Source organism: Cavia porcellus, unplaced genomic scaffold, assembly GCF_034190915.1.
Source record: "Cavia porcellus strain 051 isolate PalLab524CR breed Dunkin Hartley unplaced genomic scaffold, mCavPor4.1 scaffold_2, whole genome shotgun sequence".
Lineage (NCBI taxonomy): Eukaryota > Metazoa > Chordata > Mammalia > Rodentia > Caviidae > Cavia > Cavia porcellus.
Window position 1 is genome coordinate 26933740 of NW_026947485.1, and position 19176 is coordinate 26952915.

The window sequence follows — 19176 nt, forward strand, 5'->3', positions numbered from 1 at the left end:
ATTTTATTATTTTTCCTTTTTGAGCTTTTGAAACAACTTATTGACAAGTTGCTTGGGCGGCCTCAAACTTTCAGTCCTCCTAATTTAGCACCCTAAATAGCTGGGATTATAAGTGTTACCACCTAACCTGGGTACAGAATTTCTCTCCTCAGGATCCCCATATTGATCATGATCCTGTGCCTTACTTTGCAGCACTGTCTGACACAGGGCTTGTTTCTTTTTTCTTGAGAACAGTTTTGCACTTGGCACCTAAGATGCCTAACATCTAACATCCTTGCTCTGCCTCTCTACTCCTCCCTCAGCCTCCTTTGCTTGTGCTTCTCACCCGCTGACCTCTCAGGGCTGGCTCACTGCAGGATCCACTTGGGAAACTCTCTTCCCTCAGTTCGTCAGTTTGTGGGTGAGTTTGTCTGTTATCTATTGTTACCGCATTAAATGCCATCAAAGGATGAGTGACTTCACAGGCTCAAGGCTAGATTCCTTACCTTAACCCAAGATCCATGTGCACATCTGCTATCACCCCTTAGAGTCTAACAGACAGAAATCTGGACATCTCTTCAGCTGGACCCCACTGCCCTCCCCTATACTTGCTTCCCATGAAAGTTAGGATAATCTTGTCTTTTAGTTGCTCAGGTAAAAATTCTGAAGTTATCCTTACTTCTTTCCTTTTTTCTTGAATGTTCTTTATGTGGCACATTCTTGGCCATTTAAAAAAATTTTTTTTTAAATTTTGAGCTGGGCATGGTGACACATGCCTGTAGTTCCAGTATTTGGGAAACTGAGGCAGGAGGATTGCCACAAGTTTGGGGCCAGCCTGGGATATATAGTGAGTTCAAGGCAAGCCTGAACTACACAGAGAGACCCAATTTTTTAAAAAAAATCATTTTATTTTGACACAGGGTCTCATTAAATCGCTTAGTTGTCCAGGTTTGCCTTGAACTTTAGATCCTCTGGTCTCAGCCAGAGCCTCCACGCCTGGCTTCTACCTGGATACTATGTCTGGAATCTAACATTTCTCAGCCCTCCCTTGCTTCCTCCCTGGTGCTAGGCCCTATGGCATCTCTTTGCAGTTAACTCCACTAAGCCACATAGCTACTTCCTCTGTACACTCAGGTCCCCACTATCCAGTTTTAACACAGCACCCAAGTGACAGGCGACCTTGAACATGATTTTAGTCACATCACTCCTCGTCTTCAAAACTGGGGTGACTCACTGGTCCCCAGTTCCATCCAAAGCGCGTCAGGCCAGCTACGACTCTCCTTCTCCACCAACTCCATGAGCTCAGCGTCTCCTGCTCTCTCCCGCCCTCTATTTGTTCTGGCCAGTGGCTCCTGACTGATTGGGAAAACATCATCTCTGCCCACCTCAAGGTCTTCACCTTAGGTTTCCCTCCAGCCTTGATACTGCACCTTCCTCAAGTCTTTGTCAAACTCCCACACCGCCCCTAGTTCTTCCCTGACCCCATCCAGTCCCCCCTTCTTCATGGATCTCATTGCTTTCTAACAAAGCCCCTCATTTATTCTCTTCACGTGCTTATTACTTACCTTCGCATTACGCCGTACGCCCGGCACGTTTTTGCCTTTTGGGTGCTCAGTGCAGTGCCTGGCACACAGTAGGCCTTCAAAATATTTATTAAAGAAATAAATAAAATTGATTTTAAAAAGAACAACATTCCAGAAGAAAAGCAATTAACAGACATCTTACAAGAAGGGGTTCAAGGGAGGGGGATATAGCTCAGTGGCACAGCGCCTGCCTGATAAGGGCAAGGTCATGAGTTCGATTCCTGGTACCAAAAAGCATTGCGGGGGGGGGGGGGGAAGGTTCAAATGGCTTGTAAACATATGAGTCAGTGCATGAACTCACTTATAATAAAACAAATGAAGTCTTAGTAGCCTGAAATACCCTTTTTACAGATATCTGATGATTAGAACCCAAAGTGTGACCACACTATTGTTTAAACAATAGTTTAAATAGACAAATAAATCTCAGATTGTTAGTGGGAGTCAGACTTTTAAAGTCCTCCTCTGAAAATCAATATGGCAAGTGGATATGGGATTTACAAATATCTTCTAAACTCATTAACCCATTTTTAAAGAAAAGTTTTTGAAGATATATCTGAATATATAGGAAATGATCGATGTATAAATTAACTACTTTGAGTACTACTTAACAGCAACAGATTAAAAGCAACCAAAGTGCCCATGAGAAGGTACTAGTAGAATAAATCTTAATATATCAATACACTTTTTTGTTTGTTTGTTTGTTTCGTACCGGGGATTAAACTCAAGACCTTGCACTTGCCAAGCAGGTGATTATGCCACTGAGCTAAATCCCTGGTCCCCTTAAATGCTTAAAAATATTTTTTAAAAAAGACTATGACTGCGAAACTAAAATAGAAAGACATCCAAGAATAGCATTAAATATAAAATAAAAATGAGCACTTTGCATATGTTTGCCTTTTGTTTACTAGAAAAGAAGAAACAGAGTAAATGTTCATTTTTGCTTGTATTCATATAAAGTCAGGAAAGATCTAAAAGAAATTAATAAAAATGATTACCTGCATGGAAAGCAGGAAATGGGGCAAATGTTGGCCATGATAGGAGTAAGATGTGAAGTGCATCTTTTTGAGGTATATTTCTGGCTTTGTGTATGCATTAAATAATTTTAAAAACTATATAACATAAGTGTGAGTGGTATAAGCTTACTAACAAGAAATAATTTGATTATAAAAATATAACTACACCATTAGATTTATTACCTCTGATCTTTCTCATAGTTTATTTCACTTTGGTAATATAAATACAGAATGCCTTCTAGATTACTACAAAATATAAATTTTGTGTCCTCATTTTCTTCATTTCCTAAAATCAAAATTAATTGTGCTATATTTTAGAATTCCATTTCCACTTGGAAAGTTTCCATCCCAAAAGGATGTTGCTTACTTTATTGTCATCTGCAAAGCTTTTGGTGGTGCATGGGAACAAAGGAATTAAAAAAGCTAATTTTCTTATTCCTCACTAACCTTCTAGAGTAACAACTCATTTAAATTCTTCTGAGGCAGGCACCTAAAAGAAAATGCTTAGATGTGAGGTAAATAATAAGCATAGTGTTTGAATATACATATGTGAGTACTAAAGGAAGTCACTAAGATTAAAAATAATTCTAGAAAAGAAACAAAGCATGTCAGACTGCTTTGTTAGGGTTGTTTGAAGTAAAGTATAAATAGAAAGACTAAAATTTGTTTCTTAAAAATCAAGTAGAGCTAAAGGTATATCCTGCCACCCAGTTTATTAGTGCTAAACCCAATCATTGATCTTTATAACCGACTTCTATCAACTACTTTCCATTTGAGAGGGGGAAGTTATATGTTGAGCCACTAAAATCCTGAAAAGCTGTACCTACAAATTATGTATAATGACATACCAAATCTCGGTTTCATTTAACAAATTTCTATCGAGCCAAGTATTACTTAGTGTATCAAGACTATGATGGCAAACAAAGCACATCCTGTTCTCATGGAATTTACAATTATGAAACACTAGAGATATCAAATGATTACATAACTAAATAGGCAGAAACATTATGAGGTCATCAAAGGGAAAATTTTAGGATACCGAGGAACCACACAGTGAGGTGAGGCAGAAAGGGACAGTCTGGATTGTGGGACCACGGGGAAATGACACAGAAAGTCAAACATGAAGGAATGTGGTAGCAGCTTTCTAGCAAAGATCAATGGAAAAAAGAATGCCCCAGATAGAGAAGATAGCATAAGCAAAGGTCCTAAGCAGAAACAACATTGGCATATTAAAGACCCTCAGATTGTTTTTGTTACCTATGATTTATGTAAAATATCTAAGTTCTAATCTATTAAATTCTAAAATATTTAAGTTCTAAGTCGCATATCTTCTCTAAGGGCCAGAGAATAAATAGTTTAGACTTTGTGGGCTATGTGATGTCTGCTGTAAAATTTTAAAATTTTTCTTGTAGCAGGAAAAAGCTGCCATGGACAATGTATAAATGAATGGATAGGCTGTGTTATAAGGAAACTTTATTTAAAAAAATCAGATGGTAGGAAGGGAGATGGTACACAGGATATAGTTTGCAAATCCATATTCTAAATTATAGAAGATTCTTCTAAGCCTCAGTTACAAACTCCAGTTGCATAAAAAGTTTATTCTGATGAACATATATTTGTTGGGAATCTACTGAATACTAGGGATTCAGCAATAAATAAAAATGCATTGTTCCTTTGCTTGTGAAATTAATGAATATAGGTATTTAACAAATAGCAATACAATAACTAGATAATATATGCACTACTGAACTGTAACTACATCCAATTAATGAGCTATATAAGAATCTCAGAAGGGATTATAATAGGCACCTAAATTAGTGTGCATGATCATAAAAACCTATGAAGAAATGACACCTCAAAATGAAACTAGAAGGATGTAAGTCGGTGTTAGCCAGGTCAAGAATTAAGACACAGAATAATCCAGAGAGAGGGAGGGGCACATAGCACAGTGAAGGCCCAATGGAAAAGATGATTGACAGGTTTAAGAAGTATAAGAAAAGTCAATGACAGGAATATAGGCAGTGAAGGAGAAAATTAGATAAGCTTAGGCGGTAGGCAGGGACCAAAATATATGAGGCTTTGTATTGCAATTGAAGGACACCGAAAATATTTTGGACTTCATAGTACATAAAATTAGGGATTTGTTAATGGAAGGCCCATTTTAGGTGTTCTAAATTTAAAATACTTGGTAGAGATTTTCAGAGTCAAATAGCCCAGGATAGAAGGTATAAAACCTGAGCTGAAGGTAAAGATTCAGACTCAGCACTAGAGGAGCAAATGCAGTTGATTGGTCAGTGTACAGGAGTGAGAGGGTTAAAGCTGGGGCTTGAGACACACAAGGACGGGTCAGCAATGGCTACTATGGCAAAGCCAGGGAGGAAATGAATCAGAAAGCTGTCAAAGGGAATGGGCAAGAGCAGCCAAACGAGAGGTGAAGTCCACGTAGCATGCCATAAGGGTTTCACTGATAGCTGCTTCAGCAGTTCCATTCATACAGAACATGCACTCAGTGGTTTTCAGGCCAACCCTAAGGTGAAGAAGCAGAAGCAACAGCAGAAATAGCTTTTCTAAATATCCTTGCTAGCAGACTTTCTTTGCTGGGCAAGAAGAAGGTGCAGAAACTTGGATTTATCTTTCCATCTTAATCAACTGAAATACTTGACAAAAATATATAAAACACGACACTCAAAACACTGGACCTCATCCAGAAAAGGAAAATTGTATCTCAAAGATGGAAAACAAATGAAAGGAGCCCTACAAAGGCCCCACTTTATTGCAGGAAGAAGTCACTCCAGACTTTGGTGCAGGAGGGAGGAACTTAATCAGCCTGGGAGAGGAGCTGGAGGGGAAGTGTGAGGAGCCAGGACAGGGCGGACAAGGTGAGGGAGCATTCAGGTCTGCAGTGATTACGCACATCTGCGGAGAAACCACTCAAGACTAGACAAAGAGTCACACAAGAGGATGAAAGCAAAGGCTGTCCTAGGGCTCACAAATGCCTGGGAATAATGCCCATCTCAACAGCTACAGGGACAAACTTCTGCCTTCCAGAGGGCATCAGTTAGTTACCAGTTTAAGAAGAAGGATCTTGCTTCAAAAGTGGGAAATAATTAAGTGTAAGACCCAATGGATTGCTTCTAAGTTTTTAACTGAGTCCCATTAATTATAGAAATTAATTATAGAAATACAAAAATTAAAATTATAGAAAGCAAAAACATTCATCAAACAACAATTTGGTGAAATTCACAATGCCTGATATCCTATCAAAAATTACAAGGCATACAAAGAAAAATAGAAGCCACAATGTGGGGAAAAATCAGCCTCAAACAATAATGACACAGATGGTTGAAGTAGCACAAAAGTTATTGATAATATATGTTCAGAAACATGGAAGATATAAAAAAAGATTCAACTGAAGTTCCAAATGGAAGAGTTACATTGTCTAAGGTACAAAATAGCTGGATAAGATTCACAGAGAGCAGACAGCACAAAAGATTAGTGGGGCTGGGGATTTAGCTCAGCAGCATAAGCACCTGCCTTGCAAGCAGGCAGTTGTGAGTTCGATCCCTGGTACCCATAAAAACGAAACACACACACACACACACACACACACACACACACACACACACAAAAGATTAGTGAACTGGAAAGCATAATAATAGAAACTATCAACAAGAAAGCACACAGAAAAAAAAAGAGCAAAACAAAAACAGTCAGTGAAATCTGGGTCAACCTTTGCTCGCCACGGGACCAGTCATTCTACTTGAGTTTTTCCTGGAGAAATGAAATATTATGTCCCTATAATAAATTGTAAATGAATACCATTGAAACATGATCCATAATAACCTAAATGGAAACAACTCAAAGTCCATGAGCAGTCAAACTGATTAAAATACTTGACGTATGTCCTATGATGGAAAGCTCAGTAGAAAAGGATGAGCTGTTGATGTGTGCTTCATCATAGTTCCGAGTAAAAGGTAGGAAAAGGATACACACTGTAGAATTATATTTGTACACAATTCCAGAAAAAATAGATTAATCTATGGTAACAGGAAGCAGATCAGTACAGGAAAGGACAAGGAAAGGCAGAAGAGAGGAATGTCAAAGGTACATTGGGAAATTTTGGGGTTGAGATAAACATATATTCATTATCTTGATTGTAGTGTTGGCTTTAAGGAGATATATATGTATATATATATGAATATATACAATGGAATACTTCGAGCATTTGTAGCTTAGTACATTTTAATATCTCCACAACACTATGGAAATAATCATTTACATAAACACACTTGACTTTGAAACAGAAGAGTGAAATGATCTGGCAGTTAACTTGAGTGACCCTTGGTTTTATTCATTTGAGGGGTTTGATTTTGCTTAACTCACTTGAGGGATTTGATTTTTGGTAGGAAAGAGGAAGGCAACTTATAGAACACCGTCCTGAGGGACACAAAACATTTAGAGGCCAAGGCCTTGGAGAGGAAAGAAACAAGGAAGTCAAAAGGCCTGTAGGACACGTCCCTCCCTGACTTTTATTCTCCAGATGCTGCAACAAAGAATCCGTTCTTATTTTTCCACAGAGTGCTCCCTTCCAGAGTGATGCACTTCCTTAGAAGTAATTCTCCCAAATTCAATGACGTCTGCTAAATCTAGGTTTTAGTTGATAGGAATCTGTGTTGCACTGTAAAAATAAGATTATTTTATTGAACAGTAGACGGTGTCTTTTCCCTTACCAAGAAATGGTTGTAAATCAGACGTTTTGCTGTTTTACGTTTTTTACCAAAGGCTCTCATGCAAGCGCCCAAGAACAATTCTGAGAGCCTTGACATTATGTGCCGGATGTGTGTAATGTAATTTGGAAAACGCAGTCATCCAGATGAAAGAGATGTGGATATTTCAGTTATCATTTGATTATACACACAATCTCTCTCTCTCTCTCTCTCTCTCTCTCTCTCTCTCTCTCTCTCTCTCTCCTCTCTCCTCTCTCTGTCCTCTCTGTCTCTATCCTCTCTCACACAGAGATTGCTTTCTTCACAGCAACTGATATTTAATTGTCTGTCCAAACAGCACAAAAACAAGTGTCAGTTTAATAGAATCACTAGTTATCTTAGGGTTAGAATAATGTGTTTACTCTTTACTTTCCCAAAGTACCATTTTAGCTTGAAAGATTCAGACTTCCAGAAGCATCCATTCCTGGAACCAAGATTTCAGTAGACTGTTGGTACCTATCCTGAAGGGATCATTTCCATATCTTTGGCATTCATTCAACAGGTTTAACGTGATATGGAAATTAAAGCTGATCATTTTGCACTGTTTCTTTTCTATAGACGCACTTAAGGCTTCATAAGGGCTGGCAGATAAACTGCTGGTTCTTTATCTCCACTTTGAACCAAAAAGTCTCTAGAAACTGGAGAGGAGCTCTTTTCCACCAAGTGAAGGCCCTTCACACTGCTCTTCCTCTGGGAGTTTTGAGTAGAGTCTCTCATTTTTAGATCCTACCCACCTGGGCTCCCTGATTTGGGGCAAGTGCTTGGTCAGGGCCGATCTAGAAAACCCAGGTGGGGAAAGGGCTCCTTGAGGCGCGTGGTTTGGGACCCTCAATCCAGGACTTGCGCAGCACACTCTATCTACTTTAAGCGCGGGTTCCAGCTGCCTTCCTCTGAGAGGGCGCGGTTGTGCCCCGCGAGGGTGCCGCGGAGATGCTCCACTTAGCACAGGATTCGGGACCTTCCAGCCCGCGACCAGCGGTTGGTAATTCCAGCGGCAGGCGACAGACATCCGGCTGTCCTTATCCCTAGCAGGACTGGCCCTGGAACACAGCTGGGTCTGCACAGGACCTCGAGGGCAGGCACCTCGGGCTGCAGGCGCGCTTGGAGCGCGCAGCTTCGCCCTCGCCGTCCCAGACCCTGCTTCCCCCGGCGGAGCCCGGGCAGGAGTTGGGGTGTGGGTGGCTCCAGAGCACACCCGTACGGCTGCCCCTCCCCCCGGCACACGGGGGCGGGAAGCTGCGTGTGGGACTCGCCCAAGCGTGACTGCCCGAGGCTCCTCCTGCGCCGCGAGGGAGCCGCATAAAAGCTCAGTTGCTGCCCGCTCTCTGCACCCCAGCAGTCTGCTGTCACCCCTCGGAGAGGCGCGCCCCACGGCAGAGCTTCTGCAGCCTAGCCAAGCCCGCTCGCCAGCCACGGTAAGTGCCGGGACCCGGCTGGCAGGGGGCGTCGCTGAACTTGCCCCTGCGCGGTCTCCTTCCACGCCCGGGTCCCCGACCGTGCGCGCCCGGCTTTGACTGCTTGACGCCCGGACGCCCGCCGGTCTTTCTTGGAGGCAAAGTTCCACTTGACCCTTCTTACTTGTGTCCCGTGCTCTGTCTGCCCTTCTCCAGCGCCCTCCAGGCTGGGCGGTCCTGTGGGTTACCTTTTGGAGGACGGGGAAGGAGAAGGGACACCCCTGTCCCTGGGCAGCTGGCTGTCTCCCCGGGGGCGCAGCCAAGAAGCCCAGAGTTCAGCGTGCGGGACGAAGGTTCCCCACGCAGGTTCCCCAAGTAAAGAGTCCTGGGCGTCTGGAGCCCCACGTCTGTCACTCCCTCTTGTCCCAGCCTCGGGATCCGAACTGAGACGGGCCAGCCTGGGCAACGGTTCTCTTCCCCCTGGTCACCTCAGTTGTCACCCCGACGAACTCTCAGCCATCAGCTGCAGCCGGGCTGCGCAGAAGTAACACAGAAGAAAGTTTTCTTTCGCCAGAAGGGACTCGGGGCGGGAGGAGGAAAGTGGTCTTTGTTTAACTCAGAGGAAGGAGCATCTAATTGTTTTAAAAGCTTCCTCGAGACTTGGAACGAAGTTGCTTGAGGTTGGGGGCGGAGCAGAGGGGCCGAGCCAGGGCACAGGGTGTCTCTAGCCCCACAGTGATGCTCACCAAACTCGGCTTCCTTCCGGGGGGCTGGGATGGGCGCGGGTGGGGGGTCGCGGGTGGTAGCGAGCAGAGGCGTGCGTGCGTCTGTCCTCTGTATCCCCAAGTGCGTCCGCTGAGCTCTCTGTCCCCGCAGATGCTAGGTAGCAAGCGACTGGGGCTGTCCGGACTGACCCTCGCCCTGTCTCTGCTCGTGTGCTTGGGTGCGCTGGCCGAGGCGTACCCCTCCAAACCAGACAACCCGGGCGAGGACGCACCTGCGGAAGACATGGCCAGATACTACTCGGCGCTGCGACACTACATCAACCTCATCACCAGGCAGAGGTGGGTGGACTCCGCGGGACGAGCTCGGGAGTGCTATGCAGCACAACCACACATCCCGGGGAGATGACACCGCAGGGACTTCTCTTTCCAAAGCAGGACAGTGTTAGGCAAATGCTCAGCACAGAACAAAGTGCACAAATTGGGCATTTCCAGTTGCTGTCACTAAGTCGTGAACTCACAGTCATTTCCAGGCGTCTGTCTGGAGACCTCCTCCCACTCCCCTTTGGGTCTGTTTTGTTTCGTTTTGTTTTGTTTTGAGCAGCTGGGGAAATGTCTAGCAACCGCCACAGGAAAATTCCAGGCAGAGGGGCAGGGGTACGCCCAGGAAGGCTATAGGGAGAAAAGCAGATTTGATGTCTATGGAAAACACCAAGAAAACACCGAAAAAAACCAAGGAGGAAAAAGGCTGGGCACCGAAGGGGTGGCCAGACCTTCCAACCTGCCCTCGGTGAACTGAGTGTCCGCATTCAGACAAAGACAAATACAACTGTGTGCTTCTCTCCCAAAAGCATTCCTTAGTCTCAGCCCCATTCCCGGGAATCCCAATCCTTAGACACAGCATGAAAACAGTTGATCTAAGATGCAGAATTTCTCTGCTTGATAGGAAGAGCATATCGACTTTGCTTTATTAGGAAAAATTTTACACTAATCTAGTACTCTAACTCCAGCATAAATCCAGGGATTACACAGAATCCAAGAAATGGCTAACTTTATTCTAAATTTCCAGAAAGTCAAAATAAAATATCACATTTTCAATCTTAACATCAAATAATAAATGGAAAGTCAAATTCAAACTATTTCACAGATAATGTGGGATTTAAAATGTTTCTAAAATTGGCACAATATTAATTGTAAATTATTTATTCTTTTTTTAATTGCTGCGGTTAAACATTAAGGAGCTACAAAGGATGGACCCTTTAAAAACACTGTTATTTAATTAACACATTTCAATTATGTATTTTAAAACACTGGTATTTTTGTGTGGGTTTATTGTTTACAAGTCAGAATGTAGTTAAAAAGTTTCCAGATTGGGGAGAATTTATTCTTCTAAAGTAGCTATCTTTTCTGTTCAAAAAGGTATGTCTTGAAAACCTCATGAAAAAATTCGAGTTTGCACAGAATTGGTGAAAAAATACTGGCTGGTGATCTTTTAAAATCTGATCATGGAATATGATGAAAAAATAAGGGAAAGGGAACTTGCGTTTTGTTGGAAGGGATTCAGGTTAAGTGCACAGCTGGTCCCGGAGGGAGTTTTTCTGTGTCATCGTCATGTAACTTCCTTCCTGGATGCCACCACAGGCTCCTATTTCCCTGGCATCTGCTCAATATGCAGTCATTGCCTTCCCACCATAGAGGCTATTCATACACACGACTACGTGCTTTGAAAATTAGAGCATCATTTGAGGTTATGTTTGAATTTGGCATATACGGTCATCTGACGTCATTTCCCTACGCAGTCCATGTTTTAAAAGTATATTCCCAACGCTGTATACACCCTCTTTCACTGCTTCTGAAAAATGTATTGCTTATTGCAGAGTATGAGTCAATTGCATTTTGCTTACATAGTTCCCTGGACCAATGGTACTCAGCTGGGATGATTTTTGGGGTCTCTAGAATATTTGGCATTGGAGACAATGCTTGCTATCACAACTAGAGGTGAGTACTACTAGCTTCTAGTGCCTAGAGGGCAATTACTCTACTAAACATTCACAAATGCTCAAGATGATGCTCTACAGTGAGGAATTATCTGGCCCCAAATGTCAGTGGTGCCAGTGTTGAGAAACTCACACCTAGATTACTGTTTCTCCATCTTGGCTGCCATTAGATCCTCTGAGCTGCTTTAAACATAAATGGACATTGGCTCCCACCCCCTGACCAATGACATTAGGCCAGTGGAGATGGGGCCTGGGCTTTCAGAGTGTTTTTAAAAGCTCCCTAAATGATTTTAATGTGCAGCCCAGGTTTGAGAATCTTTGCCTCCAGAGACCCTGTTTTTGGAAGTAAAAGGATTGTAGAGAAGAAGGATAATACAGACTTAATTAAAGAAGGAAGAGTGGTGAACATTGCTGTCCCAGGTGCCGGTTTATGGCTGTGTAAACCCTGCTGTTACAGATTGAAGTTCTTTAGTGGTAAATTGGAGAAAACAGTTGCCAGTTCTTTTATTCACTGGAGCATGATGAAGATAAGTGAATTTAGATTACCTAAGAGTTTTAAGATTAGTATAACCAACTGATAGACACAAGAACTAAGGACTAGCAGCAGCTTAGAGTTTGGTATCACAACGCCAGAAAATCTTTGGGGAAGTCTTATAAATGATGAGAAAGGGAGCAGGGACTTTGGGGTGGGGGTGGGGATTTCTTCCTTTGACTCTCAGCAAAGGAGCAATAATATAAGATTCTCTCAAACATTTGGATTTAGTTGTACTTGATAGGCAGTTGGAGCAAACCTTCTGTCAGCTTTGTTCAGCTGTTGTACCTGTCAATCACCACACCAGGCTAAGTTGTCGTTTGTAAACAAAGTGGCTGCTGCTGTCTAATGCTTTTAAGAGAAAGGGAGAAAGAACCTCTTTAAACAATGTAATTAGGTGTGAACTTGTCAAACCTTTCAGCAGCATCCTGAAGCCAGTAGCTTATACAGCGGCAGGTAAATGTAACCTTGGATGCATACACTGTCCCAACCAGATCCTGGTATAGGAGGGGAAAAAGAAACCCCATAAACATGAAATCACCAACAAACAGGATTCCTTTATACTATGAAGAAGGTTAAATCACAGCATCTGGAGAGGCTTTTAGCTTTTGGTTCCTTGAGTAAATATGGAAAATGCAAGACCCAGTAGCTGTGAGGATGGATGCATGTCATTGGCAGTAATGTGTATTAGAGAGTCACTGTTTATTATGGTAGCATTAGGACTCACATTTCACATTGTGTTTTTACAAGGACTCTCAGTTAAGCAAGGGTTATAATTTTATTTTTATGAATGAGAAAATAGATTCAGAGACACAGTGGGTTTTGAACATCATTCTGCTGACCTCTCCTCCTGCTTAGGGGGCCCTTTCTGGAATATCATTTGGTCTGCTAGTTAAGATTTAAACTGCTATGTATCGTCAGAACAATAGCCACTCAACTAGTTATGGAAACATTTTAAAATCATGTTTCTATGATTCTATATATATATAATGGAAGTAAAAGGATTGTAGAGAAGAAGGATATATATATATATATATATATATAATGTCACCTCATTATATATATAATATATATATATACAAACACACACATATATATCACATATATACATATATGTATATATAGTATTGATGACAGTGTAAAAAGAAAGAATTTGACTAGGAATTTTGTTGAGTTTAAATAATGTGCTAAGTTATTTAAGCAAATATAGATAATACAAAATTTACATATTATTTATGATAAGTTTCTGACAGCTTTATATATACAGATTACTTGTTAGCAGATGAACAACTGAAAATAGCTTTTAGATTTAGTATCCCAGATAGTATATTATCTTCATTTTTCCCTAAAGTTTTATGGCTATTTCAAGCTTGCTTTAAAAGACTTTCCCTTTTGTTTCTCTCTCTTTCAGATATGGAAAAAGATCTAGCCCCGAGACACTGATTTCAGATCTCTTAATGAGAGAAAGCACAGAAAATGTCCCCAGAACTAGGTATGACATTGTGGTGAGGACATTGTTCTAAGCTCCAGGTGCCCAAGGGGAATGTTGGACGCATTGGAATAGAGGCCTCCAAAATGAGGCGGCAGGAATGGGAATGGATAACCGGCAGGGAGGACTTTTTTTTTTTTTTACTCATTGGTAAATCTCTAAACTTGCTCGGGGTAACATTGTGTACCCTATATTATTTGGCATTCATTTGAAAATTCTAAATATAAGTAACGTTTTTAGCTCAGAAATTACTCTGTTTAGAATTTCTAGCACTGTTAGACTTGGCAGAGCATGGGGTAAGCCCACAAGTATAAACGAAAATCACCAACTATTCATTTTTGATTAGGAGAATCTTTAATTTTCATGCACTAAGTGGGGTGCTTTTATGTTCTAAGAAATGTTATGTGATGTCAGCCTTCTGTTTTTACATGAATCTATAGATAAATCAAGTGTCTGGATTACTATTTGACATATTGCAGTTCAACACCATAATTTATGAATGACATTATCTGTAGCCTCAGTACTTAATGGATGTGGCTCTGTTGAGGAAAAAAGTGTCTAACAAAATCTAAGCGTTCTCCATTAAGTGAGAATTCTCTGAACATCCTGGGTAAGGACTGCTACCAAGAAGAAGCTTACCCTGCCTATATTCTCATGACCCCCAGCTATGCTGCCTCCTGTGTCCACCTTAATACAATTGTAATGTGCCAGTGTCCACTCTTGTCTGTGGGACCTTGTCTGTCTGAAACCCAACACTCTACCTCATCAAAAATTGACTTCCCCAGAAGAGGTCACTAGAACACTTAGTGAGTGTAACTGCTGTGTTGCTCTTCATCAAAAGTTCTCCCTGAAGAATTCACAGGGCCACCCACCTCCCTTCCTCCTGTCTCATTCCTTTGTGAAATGGCCAGCTGGAATGAAGGGCACAAGGATAGTGTTGGCACATTTCTTTCTCAGAGGGAAACAATGATTTGAAGTAGAAAAGAAAACCCCACATACCATTCCATACGTAAACAGCAAATACAACAGAGACACATGGAAAATTCATAAGGCTTGCTTTTAATATTAAGCAGTAAGTACCTTTGAATGTTTCATTGGTATGTAAATAACATTTGTTACAGTGAAGTTTAGGGAAGGTTTTGTCTACTTAAGGTTAGGAAAATAATGATTCAGACCTACTTGTAACTCTGCTGCTGGATTTGTTTTATGGCCTGAAATAACAGTGCATGAAATAAAGTTAACTGAACCCCAATTGACAGATGTAATCCTGTGCAATTAGACGGACAAAAAAGTTGATAGTCTTGAAGTTGCTTGTGAATATTATTATATTTAGAAGAACTCTTAATTAACAACATCTTGCTACATAAAAAGTTTTATAAGAAAACAATAGAACCAAATTTAGAGTTGAACATGTTTTTGTTATAATTTCATGTGATTCTTAGAGCTTTAATCTTCAAAAATACTGTGGAGTTCCTTGGTCCTTTGGTATATGGAGAGCCTTTTAAATATTCCTCTGGAGATTTGCCTGAGACGCACATCCACATGAGTGAGGGCCACTCAGCTGACCTTGCCATGGTGTGAAGTTGTCTCAGGGTCTACGCTCTTCCATGTGATCTTTAGAGTCCCAAGAGGAAGCCCCTGAAGAGTTTCGGATCATTTTTCAGTTCATAACTGAAGCCTCCCAGTAAGTGGGACAGCTTTTCTTACGTGCTCTCTTCCTTGTATTTTGCAGGCTTGAAGATCCTTCTATGTGGTGATGGGAAACAAAACTCGCTCTCCAGGCTTTTCCTATTTCAGCCCATATTTCATTCTGTACAATGAGTGTCTGCCTGTCCTACCAATGCATGAGACCATTGTGCTGAGTTCTACAGTGTTTTCCTTTGTCATTATTGTATATATGTACGTTTAAATAAAGTACCATGCATTAAAAAGTATATTCTCATCAACTGACAATCTGTTACTACAATAGAGACAATTCTTTCAAGTTATTTATTAAATTATAATCCCCCTTATGTATCAGATTCAAAGTTTATTTCATGAGCATTAAAGCAATGGCTTTGAAAGATGAAAAGCTACAATTACTTATGATGACCAAGACTGTGTGCAACAAAAAAATATTGATCAAGAAAGTGTCCATTTGGAAAATATTCTGAATTCTCTTCCTCTTTCACCTGGAACCCATGGTAATCTTGCTCACCTATGCCACTAGCAAAAGGGACTGTGATATCACAGAACTTTCTGTAAAATGTCCCCAACCTCACTGTATAATGTGACAGTTATTAACCACACATGGCTTTTGAGCACCTGATGTGGGTAATGCAAATACAAAACTAAATAAGAAATTAAATTTTATTTAATCTTAATGAATTTGAATAGCTACATGCCTCTGGTGATAACCATATGAAACTATCAGGATCTGTACTTCTATTTAGGTCACCTTTCTTAGGATTTGAGTTAGAGATACACAATGCAGGATGATTACCTTTTTGTACAACATGGTGGGGGGAATTAGTTAACACAGCCTCTTCCTTTAAGTACTGATTTGCATGAGCTTAGCTTAAAATTAATGTTATTAGATTTCTTAAACCTAATTTCTAAATGAGAAGAATATCTCATTCTATATTGATACTTGTACCACAATGGCAAAAAATATACACACATATTTTATTATGACTTCTTAAAATTGCTTGCAAAAAAAACAAGCATAATAATATGCAGTCATGTGTTACTTAGTGTCAGGGATCCATTCTGAGAAACATCATTAGATTTTATGATTGTACAAACAGAGTGTACTAAAAATCTAGGATGGTTGTGACATCATTAGGTGATATAATTTTATGGAACCACTGTCGTATGTGTGGTCTGTTGTGAATCAAATTATTATGCAGCCAAAACTGTCTATCGTAACTTAGAAAATCTTATAGTATATATACAATATTCCTTGTGTGTAAAGAATTCTGACATTTCTTCAGCCAGATGAAATCAGTGATGCTACAAAGTAAAATCCCTTTAATAAAATTAAGATAAAATTGTTCTGTGATTTCACAAAAATGTCCCTTATTTTTATTTTTGATACCTGAACTAAATATTAATGTCCAAGGTGTTTTTAAAAATCTTCAAAGACAAAATAAGTCACAATTTACTATCATACATCATTATTTCCAAATCATTATATTTGGAGATATTTTTAATTAAAGTTAGTATTATGTAAAGAAATATGACTCAGAGGTCCACTTGGCAGTGCAGATATGCTGAGTTTCCACCACTTTATATAGAACTTAGGTTACATGGAGTAGAGCAAATAGGAATAATATGTATGATCCATTGAGAGATAATCTAGGTCTGTTATTTTAAACTTTTACTCCCACCAAACCTAAATGCCTGGAGAATTTAACATTAAACAGCCTGTATTTGACCACATTTGACTTCTTGAATTCACCGCTTCTTCACTTCATTTTACTGGAAGAAGAACTGAACCATTTTGCCCTGTGAACTCCGTCATCCTGACAGATGGGAAACCAAAGCTCTCTGACCTTCAAATTCACTGAACTTCAGAGTTCTCACTCATCAAATGGAGATAACAATTTCTGCCTAACTTTCCATGTAAGTCTATATTGGGATTGAAATTCAATAAGGTAAGTTACAAATAAGTAACAGAAGAGGGGATGAGGATAAAGTTTTTGATGGGTTGCATCAGAAATCCATAATCAATTAGAATTACTTTTAACGTACACAATATTGGTAAACTTAAAAAAATGCAAAGCTTCGTTGCTAGAGATCCTTATTGTAGTGTTTCTCCAGTATTTTACCTTGCACCCATACTTGGAATAGGTTTAAAGGTGCTGAGTTACCTACCTGTCACTGCAAAAATTAATAAAGAATAATAATAACCTTCACTAGACTTGCTCTAAGAACAATTCAACCTTTCCTAATTAGAGGTCTGTGAACAAAACAATCATTACCCAAGTAAATCTGGAAAAATTTTCTAAGGTCTCTCCTGATCTTGGCTCTAGTCTATATTCTGTGCAGTATGAATTATTCATCATTTCCTTACAAATGGGATTGTCTTCTTACTATTTTGATTTTTTATTTATGTGAAAACAAAACAATGTCATAACTAATAAAAGAATAAGAACACTAGTACAATGTGTATCATTATCTTCAAGGTAGTTTTAGAGTATAAGAAATCAACATGAAAGATTATTAAAAAAAGAAACAAACATAATAGCATAAACTTTCTTTTCAATGAACTAAGAGAAACTAATAGGATAAATGAAGTGAATTAGCATATATATTATGTCCATGTCACAGTAAAACAGATGATTATCTCCTCAATTTTTAAAGATAAGGAAACTAAAACCTAGGAAAAGTGACTTATATATTTCATTCAAAATAGGAGAAGTAGGCAGCAAATCTTCTTCTTGCATATTTTGTCCTGCCTGGTGGTGTCTTCCAGAATAAGTTTGGATAGAGCAGATCATGAAGACTTAGGTAAGAGCATGACTCTGGCACATTTAATTTAGAGAATAATAAAGAACAAAACTAATTGAAGAGATGAAATGGGCAGAACTACTTTAAAAATACTTAATAGAGAATATCATTGGCACAGAAGTTCCAGGTGAGTTAACTAGCTGGGCTCAGCACAGGTGGGTCAGGCACAGCGTATGGAGGGAGGAGGCTGGGTCTGCCTGACACAATCTGATGCAGAATGGCTGGAGATTGGATGGATGAAGCAGATCCCAGAAAGGACAAACTCATTCATTCACTTAACTTTTTTTGAGCATGTAGCAGATATTGGACATTGTATTAATCTCTGGGGATAGAAGGATCAATAGTAGTTTCTCACAGAATTTATCATCTAATGAGGGAGACAGATAACAGTGGATTGTTAAAAGTACGAAGATGAAGCGTTAGACCTTTGGGATTCAGGTAGACTTTGGAAACCTCCCACTCATCACATTGCTCTCTGTAGCTTCTTGACAGAGTGGGAGGTGTGTGTGTGGGTGTCCTTTAATCAATTGCCATGGAGGGAACAGAGTACTTGGTGGGCAAGTATCCAACAAGCCAAATGCAGAGTCTCCTAAGTAGGCTTCCAAGGTGCTTGGGTGAGGTTTGTGCATCCAAGGTGTCCATGCTTTCAAAGCAAATCTGGAAAATCACAGAAAAAGGAGGTATTTGAGATACATTTCCAAAGTCACATACCTAACAGCCATATAGACACAAAGGGCCATACAGCCATATTTAGCAACTGATGGAAGAAGACAAGAGACGTGTGTGATGGGATGTTACCTTTTGACAGTGTGTCTACTTATTAGTTCAATGTGTTGCAATGAAGCAATCGGAATAGCAGCTCCTCAAGCATGAGAAGGAAATAGGAAGAAAGAATAGAGCACAGGGCCAGAAACTCTGAGAGTCAGGACCATATTTGGACATTTCATAGGTCATTTAGGTTAAATATGCTCAAACTGATATTCCTTATTTCAAGGGCAAGGGCAAAGTGGTGCCTGGTTTTGTAGGAAGACAGAATAATACCCAGCCCGGGCTGGGAGATGCAGGAAGCAGGACAGACAGCTTAAGGCACCTGAGGCTTGAGCTGAAATTTGAAAAATGCACAGCAAATGGCAAATAAGAAAGAGAGGACAGGGAGATAGGAGAGAGAACTATCTATTTTGATTATTTTTACATTATTCTTGATCCCCAA

At 40.2% G+C, this 19176-nt stretch overlaps 1 protein-coding gene across 2 annotated transcripts; it reads left to right on the forward strand.

Moving 5' to 3' along the window:
* Positions 1-8616: 8616 nt before the first annotated feature.
* On the forward strand, positions 8617-15409 carry Npy (neuropeptide Y). Of its 2 annotated transcripts, none has more exons than XM_003467894.5 (4): positions 8617-8756; positions 9612-9799; positions 13398-13478; positions 15208-15409. In XM_003467894.5, the coding sequence occupies exons 2-4, from the start codon at positions 9612-9614 to the stop codon at positions 15230-15232; spliced, it is 294 nt and encodes a 97-aa protein (XP_003467942.1). In that variant the 5' UTR covers positions 8617-8756; the 3' UTR covers positions 15233-15409. The 2 variants fall into 2 exon arrangements, with proteins under 2 accessions (XP_003467942.1, XP_063095586.1); XM_063239516.1 differs by lacking the exon at positions 8617-8756 and adding an exon at positions 9167-9279.
* The last annotated feature ends 3767 nt before the right edge of the window (positions 15410-19176 follow it).